Source organism: Protopterus annectens, chromosome 9.part0 (assembly GCF_019279795.1).
Source record: "Protopterus annectens isolate FY-2018-M chromosome 9.part0, PAN1.0, whole genome shotgun sequence".
NCBI lineage: Eukaryota > Metazoa > Chordata > Ceratodontiformes > Protopteridae > Protopterus > Protopterus annectens.
Genome location: NC_056743.1, coordinates 643,052,380 through 643,065,346, shown reverse-complemented (window position 1 = coordinate 643,065,346; position 12,967 = coordinate 643,052,380). Strand labels below are relative to the sequence as shown.

The window sequence follows — 12,967 nt, the reverse complement described above, 5'->3', positions numbered from 1 at the left end:
CCTCTCGAGGTGGCAAGAAAGTACTGAAGATTTCCTCACTTTGACTGGTGATTTCCCTCATCTGGGCTGTCTACTCAGCAATCAGAGTGAAGATGTGGGAGGGAGCCACAGCTTTGTAAAGCTGGTCGGTCAGTGTATCCTGGGCAGAATACAACTCACATAGCCAAAAGGCTACCGCATCACTGAGAATATTAAACATCTGATAATGTCAAGAGCCAGTTTGTAGACACACAGCTGCTAGCACAACTCAGGATATTTGCACAGACCACAGATCAGTCACTGAGCACTGACCACCATAGCTATAAACTGTAAAATCAGAGCAGCCACTGAGTACTAATATTGCATAGGACAGTGGTGGACCCATCAGAACCATTTCTAAGCACTGATTCTAAATAATGCAGTCAACTAAAAGACAAAACACTCTACAGTAGTAGATGACAACAAATTTTCACATTAAACATTGCTCAGTTACACATACAGTAACAGTAAGAGATAAACAATGTACTACACACTGCAAGAAACAATATTCATTAAGTACAAATGATGAATAGTGGTAATTTCCTTTTAGCTACTACCTTGTTACTACTCGTGCTGGCTTTACTGCAGCTACATGCAATTAGGAATCAATATCCCTTTGCTTCATCTCTCTCCAAGAACAAAACAAAAATGCTACTTCAAAGCTAGTTCCAGAGAAGCAGATCGCAGACTCTTTGGTGATCAGCAGTCTAATTTCAAATGTTTTAGGTATCTGTAGGCATACTCTAGTCTTCTCCTAGTGGATGCTCTGGATAGAATATTTACCAGTCCAGTATAACAGAGAGCCAAGCAGAACAACAGTCCAAAATTAAAACTGCTGAGCTTTCCATTGAAACAGCAGTCCGATCAATCAGGAAAGTCACACACACACACACACACACACACACACACACACACACACGGGTACATGTCATTACATCGACATGTTACTACATCGACAATTACTTCACCGACACGACATAATCGAAATTTCAAATAATCGACAACTGGAACCACTCACTTTAACTCTGCCGACAACCCGACAGCACTTTTAAAATAACATGCTACCTAGGGCCGGGTACTAACATGGGTCAGGATGGGGGCGTGATGGAAACACCAGTAATGTAGACGTACAAATCACGCCCCCATCCTGACCCATGTTAGTACCCGGCCCTAGGTAGCATGTTATTTAAAAGTGCTGTCGGGTTGTCGGCAAAGTTAAAGTGAGTGGTTCCAGTTGTCGATTATTTGAAATTTCGATTATTTCGTGTCGGTGAAGTAATTGTCGATGTAGTAACATGTCGATGTAATGACATGTACCCACACACACACACAAACAGACACAAACACACAGACAGACACAAACACATACACACACACACACACACACACACACACACACACACACACACACACACACACACACACACACACACAAACACACAGACAGACACAAACACACACACACACACACAGAGACAACACAGACACACACACACACACACACACAAACAGACACAAACACACAGACAGACACACACACACACACACACACACACACACAGACACACACACACACACACACACACACACACACACACACACACACACACACACACACACACACACACTGCCCATTCAGAGACCTGGAATCAATATTCTTCTGCTTCTTTTTTTCTCAGTAGTGTCTGGCTTTTTCAAGTTTTCAGGTTTTCCACTGATTGGAAGTCTCCAGGAAGGCTAGGTAACAATGTCTTGCTCCTATTCTCACCAGGAACAAAACTGAAACACTAATCCCAAAGTGGTTCCACAGAAGTGGTCCATAGCCTCCAGTGATCAGTCGTCTGATCCCAGATAGTAGAGGTTTTAAATGTAAGATAAAAAATGACATTAATGCTAGGTATAACAGTGTATACTAAGCACGTGGTAAGATATGAAAGACAGGGTAACCCAAACTTTAACAGGGCTTTCACATGTTGATATTCCAGTGCTCACCAGTATGAGCAGAAGAGATGAGATTGGTAAGAGTCTCCAAAGACAGATTGTGTAGGTGAGAAAAAAGCAAATAGTCAAACAGCAGTCACAAAGCAGTGGTAGCTCCATTTTTCTGTTTTGTTCTATTTGCCCTACATAAAAAAGCAATTTCCTCATCCCCTTTTAAATATCAGATTTAATCCCTTTGCAATGAGAGCATGGAAAATAATTTTGTGTTAAATAGCCACAGAAAAGAGCATTTTTTATTAGAGTGAAAAAGGAAAAACAACTTTAAAGTAAAACAAACAAAAAAAGTAAAACAAATTTAAAAACAAAATGCAATAAGATTAGAGCAAAAGACAAGAAATAATGCAAGTATGCAACTTTAAATACAGAATTCCAAAACAGATACACATCGCAGCAGAAGCCACAAAGCAGTGGTAACTCCAAAAGATCAAGCTTTTTCCTGTTTTTCTTGCCCTAAATAAAAAATGCTGTTCCTCAGCTCCTCATATACATCAGCTAAATGTAATCCCTTTGCAGCCAGATAATGGACAACAAGTCTTTGCTAACTGACAATAACCAAAAACTGTTAAAACTCTAAGAAAAAAAACAACCTTGGAGTTAGGGTTGCCACCTTTTCAAATGGCCAAAATGGGACATTTTTGGGACAAACATCAAATTTTACAAGCCGACACATACCCACGGTCATTACAAAGGATAGAACTTAACTTTTTTTTGCCTAAATAATAGCTTATTCCTGTAGCATTTTAGTTGCTTATTCTGTTTCTTATAACATTTAAGTATTTTAAATACAGAATAACTGTTTTATACAACTATTACATAAAATATAGGACATAATTATGTCCTACAATCTCAGGACATTTGCCATTTTTAATATTTTTTGTCAGGACACAACTGCCCAAGGAGGGACTGTCCCTCGCAAAGTGGAACAGGTGGTAACCCTACTTGGAGTAAAACAAACTGCAATAAAATTATGTCAAGAGATAACTAGCAATGCAGTGCAAGTATGCAAATCTTAAATGAATTCCAAATTAGTTACACAGCAGCAGTAGTCAAAGAGCAGTGGCAGCTGCCAAAGATTAAATGTTTACCACTTATACTTATTAACAGATTAATATCTGAAACCTATGTACCCTCACTGTGGAAATATCCTATATTTTTCCCTATTCATAAAGGTGGCATCTCTGCTGACTTCCCCAACTTCTGCCCTATTGCAATATTATGACTCTTTCAAAAATTCTTGAAAAATGCATTCAGAAACAACTCCTCCACTATCTCCTACAAGAATGGCTCTTAACATCCACCCAATATGGCTTCTGCCTAATACCCAGTACAACCACTGCCCTTTTATCATTCACTGACACCACGATCAAATACAGGGACTCAGGCAAACTTGTTTCCTCCCTACTCCTTGACCTATCTAAAGCCTTTGATACAGTTTCTCACCTTAAACTTGTGTATATATTGTCTCTTCTTCATTACTCTGGTTTAATAGCTATTTAACTGACAAGCTCCAGTTTGTAAAATAGCAGAATACTCACTTTTCACCCTACTTGCACATCTTCACTGGTATACCTCAAGGCTCTATTCTTGGTCCTCTTCTCTTTAATATCTTTATCAATGATCTTTATACCTCAATAAGCTTCTCTTACACATATGCTGATAATTCCACTCTTACATGTGTTGCACTCTTACACTTGTATCTTTATAACCTGCCTCAACTTCGCAATATTATAAAATAAGCTTTTTCCTCATTTGAGAAGTAGCTCCATAATACCCAGCTATTACTCAACCCTAGAAAAACAAAGTTACTGGTATTTTTGCCCTAAATCACACATGCCTGACAAAGCAAATTTCAAACTCTTTTCACAAAATAAAATTGAAACTGAAGTAGTTTCTCATATAAAACTTCTTACAGTGATTATAGATGACAACCTTAAATTTGATCTGCATGTTCAAAATAATATAAAAAAGATCTATTATAAATTAGAAATGCTCTGCAGGCATAAAATATCCTTAGCATCACAACCAAAACCACTCCTGCCACTATCTACCTTCTCTTATCTCTCTTACATGGTGCACGCACCCATCCTAACCAACCTTTGGGCTACAGTTAAAAATGAACTGGAGGCATGCTATAGTAAAGTTGCAAATTTGCCACCAGCAAAGAATACCACATGCACCAGTGGACTGCCCTTAAGGCATTGAATTGGTTCAAACTGCTTCACTACCTCAATTACATACAGCTTATCTCCACACAACATTATCACAAAGCCAACAGCTGCCTTGCTTTTACTCATATTCTCCATTCCTACCATTCTAATACATTACTTTGATCTAATAAAAAACATCTTTCTCAGCATATATAAACTGTCTTTCGGCTTTTTCCCAGTTAGGGGTCACCACAACGGAACTCTAGTCTGTTAATGATTAACAGTGAATTTTTACAGTGTCGAGTTGCCGGCATATGTAAATATCACAATCCTCTAGCCAAAGTCTCTGCTCATACCCTGCTGCTAATAAATAGAATTCTATCCCTCGGCGGATTAGCTCTACCTGTGACCTCTCCAATTTCAAACATTTACTAAAAGACTGCATATATAAAACAAGCCTCTAACTCCTGCATTCCTCAGGCTGAACTAGATACTCCCCTCCAGCATTTTTTTTTACTAATTACTTCTCTCTGAAAATAGTTATTTCTTAGATGAAGAACAGATGCAAGTTTGCCTAGACTATGTTAGCTAGTCATCTCTGTTGCAAAGAGTGTACTCAGTATTTTTAATATGATCTCTACAAACTACAACTTATAAATTCTTAACTACTGCCTATTTTTTTCAAAGTGTTATACCTCTCCAAATATTCGCACTGTATGAACTAAAGTTGTGAGTTCTTCACTTATATGTTGTTCTTTTGTGTTAGGTTTTGTAATTATTTTATTTAACTGTAACCATATTATGTCAATGTGGTGCTTTTCTCTCCTGGCCTCCACTGAAAATGGGATATTAAGTCAGTCAGACTTTCTCAGTAAACAAATATCAAATAAATAAATAATGCTTACAATAAATAAAAAAATGCTTCTCAGCTCCTCCCACACATTAGCTAGATTTAATTCCGTTGAAGTTACAGAACGGAAAATAATTTTTTGCTAACTGGATCTAGCCACAGTCTTTTAAAATTCCAAGAAAATTACTTTAAAGTAAAACAGAAAAAGTAACATAAACTGGAATAAAATAACCGCAAGATAAGAAAAACAAATCAAGTATGCAAACCTTACATAAAGAATTCCAAAACAATCACGGGACAGCAGCAACAGACAACTCCCAAAGATTAAACCATTTCCCTACACAGTCTTCAAAACTGGACACAAAGTTCCAGTTGAGTAGTGATGTAATTCATTAAAATAAAGAGTCGAGCAAAATTACTGACCATGACTACTGTCAGACATTAGCATAAATTCAAGCATCGCTATTGTCAGAAAATGAACATTTTAAAACAAAGCAGTTCTCTTACATGTTTTCTCATACCAGGTTGAGAAAATCTGGATATCTTACATTCACAGTTCTATTTACCCTCTCTCGTATCACCACATTTATAATACTCTAAAGTTATTCTGACAATGTAAAATGTGTTATCTTACCAAGAAAATCTTCTTTTGGGTCACCTTGACCAGGTTTGGTAATTCCCAAAAAACTCTGAATATCATTTATTGCTAAAACAGGAGATCCACCCATGTTGGCTTTTCCTGTAACAAAACAGATCCATAAGAAAATCTGCTAAATGCCCACACACCTTTGGCAGGTAGTGCAAAATCAAAATGGCAACTACTATAAAGAACAACAAAAATATTTATTTTATTAAAACCGAATGATGACATTTTATAAAAGCTTGAAATAACTCTAAATTTGAATCTTTTGACAATTATATCACAACTGCATTGTTATTTGTGGTGCTTTTTTATGGTTGTCATTTCCATGAGTTTGTTTATTTATTAATATCTGCTTATTGTTATTTACCTTTAAAGGTGGACAGACTTGTCCAAAGTCCATTTTCAGCCATAACCTGGTATAAAGATTAAAATACAAATGGACTAAATATGTGTGTGTGTGTGTGTGTGTGTGTGTGTGTGTGTGTGTGTGTGTGTATATATATATATATTAAAAAAATATATATATATTTATATATATATATATATATATATATGTATATATATCTGTGTGTGTGTGTGTGTGTGTGTGTGTATATAGGTTCATAGGTTCATACTAGGCTATCTGCCCTGGGGCAATTATAAGCCTAGCCCGATTCTGTATGGCTTACGCCACCCCTTGATTTGAGTATACTGTGCCCTTTTTAAGGTTTAGTTTACTGTGCCTCTGTCTAACAGTGACACGGAGTAATCCCTGGGACAAACCTACGATCCCCCATCCACTTATCGAGATTCTTCTTGAAGAGATTCAGTGAGGTGCTCTGCCTCACATGAACTGGAATTCTATTCCAGAGCGAAGGGAGCCTCTGGGTTATGAACCTGTCCCTCCAGCAAGTTCTATTTATTTCTCTGCTGAGGTTCAAGTCCCTCAGTGTGGCTCTAAGGGATTTAGATTTACTGAGGTGGAGCATGTCCATTAATTCTGGATTTGACATAGCTTTGTATGTCAGGCATAGATCGCCTCGAAGGAGGCGGTATGCAACTGAGTAGAGCTGGAGTTTTTTTAACCGAGCAGTATAAGGCATCTGTTTGAGACCCTTGATCCTCTTGGTGAGATACTTTTGGGGTCTTTCTAATTGCTGCACAGGTGTCGGGTAAGGTACATCCCAAAGGGGCATTGTATTCTATGATGGGCCTGATGAGGGATGAATAAAGGGGCATGATTAACTCTCTTGATCTAGATGTGAAACCCTTCGTGATGAGGTGGGCTATGTAGAAGGTCTTTCTAACCACTTTGGCAATGTGGTTTTCAAAGGAGAGATTGCTATCAACTTGGGTCCCCAGGTCCCTAATAACTTTCTCTGTACTTAATGGGTTTCCGCCTATGTGGTAATTTGTGGGCACATTGTTTTTGCCAAAGGGTATGACTATACATTTTTGGCATTTAGCCTAAACCATGGCTGGCACCAGTTATCTGTCTCTGTGAGACCTTTTTGAAGGATGTTTGTGTCAGCTGGAGAGTTGATTATGGTGCCCAGTTTGCAGTCGCTCGAACTTGGTGAGCCATAGTCTCCCACGCTGCCTGTACCTCGAAAGTATATACCGAACAAGAGTGGTCCCAGGACAGAAACCTGTGGGGCGCCACTTGTGACGGTTTTGAGTCTGACATGGCTCCAGCAACTCTCACTCTGTGGGTTCTGTCTTTGAGCCAGTTTGTTTCCATCTTGTGACATAGGGTTTATATTTAAGCTGGATAGCTTATCTATGATGCCCGAGTGGGGTATTGTGTCAAATGCCTTTGCAAGGTCCAGATAGGCTGTGTGGACTACCTTCCCTTCATCTATGGCTTTGGTGACTGTTTCAAAGAAGTCAACCAGGTTCAAAAGGCAGGATCTGCCCTTGACAAAGCCGAACTGGGTAGGATCTAGTGTCTGTAGGTCCCCAATGTCTTTGTTTATGAGCTCCATGATGATCCTCTCCATAGCCTTGCAGACTAAGCTAGTCAGGCTTATGGGCGATAGTTTCCAGGGTCCGTAGATGCTCCACCTTTGTGGAGTGGGACCACTGTTGCTGTACGCCACTCTGTGGGCACATATCCTGTAGTGAGGCTGAGATTGTATAGCTGTTTTATTTGAGGGATTAGTTCCTCTTGTAGTTCATGTAGGACGCAACCTGGGATGCCATCTGGTCCCATGGAAGCAGTGTTTTTTGCTTTGAAGAGGGCAGCCTTCACCTGAGCATCTGAGATGTTTGGGCGGCAGCCCTCTGCCGGGATAGATATTTGCTCTTTTGGGGGCTGGAGAAGTTTGCACTGAACCTGTCTGCCAGGATATTGGCGATGTCTGTGGGTTCAGTGTATTTTTTGTCGTTTAGAATCAACTCAGAACAAGTCTGGGAGTTGCATCCCAGGTTTCTAACATAACTGAAAAAAGCCTTATGATTGTCTTTGGTGTCCTGTGCAATTTTTCTCTCGAAGCTGGCCTTGGAGGATTTTATGAGGGATTGTAATTTTTTGCTAGTACTGATCAGAGATGCCTTCCCTATTAGGAATTTTTCTCTATCATGTAGTAGCTTCCTCCTTCTGTTGTACAGTTTATTTATGGCAAGGGTCCACCAGACTGGACGCCTGCCTTTGGATGATTGGGTCTTGGTTTTGTTTGGGATAGCATGATCCATGCATTCCTGGAGATGTCCGTAGAATGCATTTATATAGGATTCTGCAGTTTGGGCTGTAGTTTCCACTGGCCCTGGGGCCTTGAAGGATTCCACTTCGGTTTTGAGAAGTGAGAAGTTCGCTTTGAGAAGTTTTTCTGTGGTTTTCTGGGCTGGGGGTGGGTCGGGATGTGGACATCCAGTGAAATTAATTTATGGTCTGATCTTACCAATGAGGGATATACTTCTGGTGTGGAGCATAGAGTCCCCATGTTGGTAATGATCAGGTCTAGTATGTTGTCCCCTCTTGTGGGAGTGGTGACTAGTTGTTCCATAGCATTTGAGTTTATAATTTCCAGGAATCTTTGGGCTAAGGTGCTGGGGCTTGAGTAGTGCTTCCAGTCAATGTTTGGGTAGTTGAAGTCGCCCAATATAATGGTGTTCGGAGAGATCTTCATGTTTTTTATATATATATATATATATATATATATATATATATATATATATATATATATATATACATATACATACATAATGCGCACACACACACACACACACACATATATATACATATATTTATATACATATATTTATATACATATGCACACACAAACACACATAACAAACCCACACCCATATATATATATATATATATATATATATATATATATATATATATATATATATATGGGTCTACTTTACATGGTCGACTTTTCAGAAAGTCGACTTTCATATGGCCGAGACCATATGATTGACTTTCAGAAAGCCGACCATGTAAAATAAACACAAAAAACAGAATGCTTACCTTAAAACTGTTAACAGGGGGGCAAGCACCCGTGCACCCCACATGGGGAGCTCCGCCCCCCCCCACCCCCTGTAACTTAAATATACCAACTCTGATATCACACTACAGTGTGGAAGAGGGAACTTTTCCCATTCCGCACTGTACGGAGATAGCGGTACCCCATGGTCAGCTTTTCAAAAGCCAATCACATGGTCTCGGCCATATGAAAGTCGACTTTCTGAAAAGTCGACCATGTGAACAGAAAAAACAGAATGAACACCTACCTTAAAACCGTTAGCAGGGGGGTAAGCATGGCTTAATGGTAAATCACTTTGTGTATGGTGTGCATGGTCCTGGGTTTGAGCCTTGCAGAGGCTGTTTATTTATTTACCTGTAAGGCCAAGTGTCACAGTGGTTAAGGTGTTTGCCTTTCAACCCCAAGGTGCAAGGTTTGATTCTCATCACTGGAAAGAAAAAGAGATGAAGGGGATCCATATATATTTCATGAACCCACTTTAGCGAAAGTGCATAACATCGAACATGCACTTTCGCTACTGTAAGCAAAAAAAAAGTAAAAAATACACACAAAAAAAATGTAAACACTACTATGCAGGGGGGGGCAAGCCCCCTGCACCTCCCTACTTTAATATTCTAACTCCAAAATTGCAATACAGTGGGGAAAAGGGAATATTCCCTTATCCCCACTGTACTGCGATCTCCACAAAAGATTTGTTAGTTGTACATCAACAGAATATGTTGATGTACAACTAACAAAACATGCAAACTGCATGTTATTTCGTTTTTTGTTTTGTTTTAGCGAAAGTGCATATTCGATGTTATGCACTTTCACTAGTCAGTTTGTCAAAGTGCAGTTCGATTAACTGTACTTTCGACATTCTGACTATATATATATACATATATATATATATATATATATATATATATATATATATGGATCTGCTTTGGTTGACCTAACTTCCATATGCCTGAAATTCATTTGACTGAGACCAAATCACCTAAACTTCACTTCACCTAAATTTCCACTTGACCTAAACTCATTTCACTGATAATGAGTACTGGCAATGTGTAGAGCACTGGAAGGCAAGTAAAATGTATATGCCCTTTTCCCCACTGTAGTGCGACCCTGGAGTTAGAATATATATAGTTAGGGTGGGTGTAGGGGGCATAGCCCCCATGTAGTTTGGTTTCACTGAACAATATAAAAGCAAACCAGAGAATATAAAATCAAACTAGGTGGGGGGCTATGCCCCCACACCCCCCCAACTATATATTCTAACTCCAGGATCACACTACATTGGGGAAAAGGGCATATGCCGTTTACTTGCCTTACAGTGCTCTACACACTGCCAGTACTCACTGTCAGTGAAATGAGTTTTAGGGCAAGTGAAAGTTGGGTGAAGTGAAGTTTAGGTGATTTGGTTTCAGTCAAATGAGTGTCAGGAAAACGGAAGTTAGGTCAACTGAAGTAGACCCAAAACACATGTCCAAAAGATATAGAAAGTGATAAAATTAAGAAGCAGAATTATTCCCCCAGGTCTACCTAAACTTTAGAATGGATCAAAACCTGACTCAAACTAAACCAGCTTAACTAATTAACTAATTACTAAGCGCACACACACACACACATATATATATATATATATATATATATATATATATATATAATATGTATACACACACACACACACACACACACACACACACACACACACACACACACACACACACACACACACACACACACACATATACGCACTGCAAACTGTTTAGAACACAACTAACTTTTAGTTATGTACTCACCATAACTTCAGATGTTTGGGATCCATCTCGCCTACATTCTGACTGACTGATGGGTTCGGAGCCGATCCCTGGCTCCACTGGCACGCTTTATGCCAAAGAGCGAAGTCTCTTACTGGCTGAGCTTACCATATCCCAGGATGCACCACTACCAGTCCCCCAGATCTAGTTTGTCCGCATACATGCACACATGCACACCCTGCATATATAACATAGTCAGATGAAACAAGATAAACAGTAGAACTCAAAACCGCTCAATCTCTTCTGATCTCCAAGGCAGGGGAAAGGAGGGTAGAGTTAGAATGTAGGGTTAGATGGATCCCAAACATCTGAAGTTATGGTGAGTACATAACTAAAAGATGTTATGTGATCCTATCATCTCGCCTACATTCTGACTGATGGGACAGCTGCCCCTAGCACCTTGAATCCTGGGTGGCTCACTGGAAAACACTCCTGAGTACCGTGGAACCAAATGAAGTCTGCCTTTAGATGCCACATCCAATTTGTAATGGGAAATGAAAGTGTGCGGATTGGACCAAGTAGCCGCAGCTAAACACAGATTTCGATATAGCGAGCTTGGGAATGAAAAGCTATAGAAGTAGCCATAGCTCTGGTAGAATGTGCCTTGATAGATAAAGTTATAAGTTGCTTATTCAAGAAGAATAAGCCTGAATTATGCAATCTCTGATCCATTTTGAGATAGTAGCTTTGTAATGGTTTGGCCCAGTTTATTATCTGAGAAGGACACAAACAACTGGTCTGACTTACTAAGTTGCTGAGTCCTGTCTAAATAAAAGCGGTAATTGCCTGTGAACATCCAATTTATGAAGAGTGTATTCTGCTTCATTGGAGAATTTTGGGAAGAAACTGGTAGCTCTAGAGATTGTTGGAGGCAGAAACTAGAAACAGACCTTTGGGACAAAGGATGGATTAGGCCTAAGTGATACCTCTATCCTTGTGGAAAATCAAATACGGTGGCTTAATAGACAGGGCTTGAAGCTCTGAAACTCTTCTTGTCAAGTAATTGCAACTAAGAAGGCAGTTTTCCAAGACAGATATTTTAACTCGCATGTAGCAGCCGGTTCGAAGGGGGAGATGTGTTAATGCGCTTAAGCACCAAAATCAAGATCCCACGGAGGTGCAGAATGAAAAATTGGGGTCTTAATAGGCTCGACCTTTAATGAAAGTTTTGCATAGTCTGCTGCTCATTAAAGGAGGATCCATGGATTCGTGGAATTTAGAGATAGCCGCCAGTTGACTTTTAATAGTTGAGACAGAAGATCCCTGATTAAACAGGGATGTTAAGAATTTCAAGACCTCTGGAAACAGGAGCAGTGATAGGGTCTAAGCTCCTTGAGTTGAGCCCAGATAGCAAACCTCTTCCACTTACTTCAAGGTACAATTTGTTAGTGGTGGGGTTTGTGGGTCAAGATAAGATGTGAACAACTTCCGGTCTAGTGTGTGCCTTCTAACCAAAGTCGGAAGTGGAGGAGCCAAGCTGTCAATTTCAAAGACTGAAGGGACTGATGCCATGTCCCACTGATGGATTAGCAAGTCCGAATTAGGTCTAAAAGTCCACGGATCGCCCACTGCATGCTTCTTCAGGTAGGAAACCATACCTGACGAGGCCAGTATGGGGCAATCAGTATCATTGAAGACCCCAGTTGAGAAGCTTTTGAATAACTCTGGGAAGAAGCGGAATAGGAGGAAAGGCATAAAGTACAGCCCTGTTGGCCAAGGTTGTGCTATAGAGCATCCATGGCTGGTACTCCCTGATGGGAGTCAAGGAGAAGAACCCCTTGGCACTTGGTGTTTAGTGGAGTTGCAAATAGGGTGAAAGCACGCAAGCGCCCCCATCTCCTGAAAACCTGAGCTGCTACTGTGTGGTTTAGAGACCACTCAGGAGAGAGAATTGTCCTGCTCAATTTGTCTGCCAATAAATTTGACTTTCCTGGGATGTGGGTCGCTACCAAGAAGCGGTTGGTAGCTACAGCCCATTCCCACACTCTCATGGGCCTCTGCAAGGGGTATGATCTGTCCCTCCTTGTTTGTTCAGA

At 39.9% G+C, this 12,967-nt stretch overlaps 1 protein-coding gene across 1 annotated transcript in view; it reads right to left on the bottom strand.

Moving 5' to 3' along the window:
- The window catches only part of CFB (complement factor B), a 2,501,566-nt gene that overhangs the window by 1,482,397 nt on the left and 1,006,202 nt on the right, over positions 1 to 12,967 (bottom strand). The window contains exon 11 of the mRNA XM_044082138.1: positions 5,651 to 5,755. Coding sequence (XP_043938073.1) covers positions 5,651 to 5,755 — 105 coding nt within the window. The remainder of the gene's footprint in view (positions 1 to 5,650; positions 5,756 to 12,967) is intronic.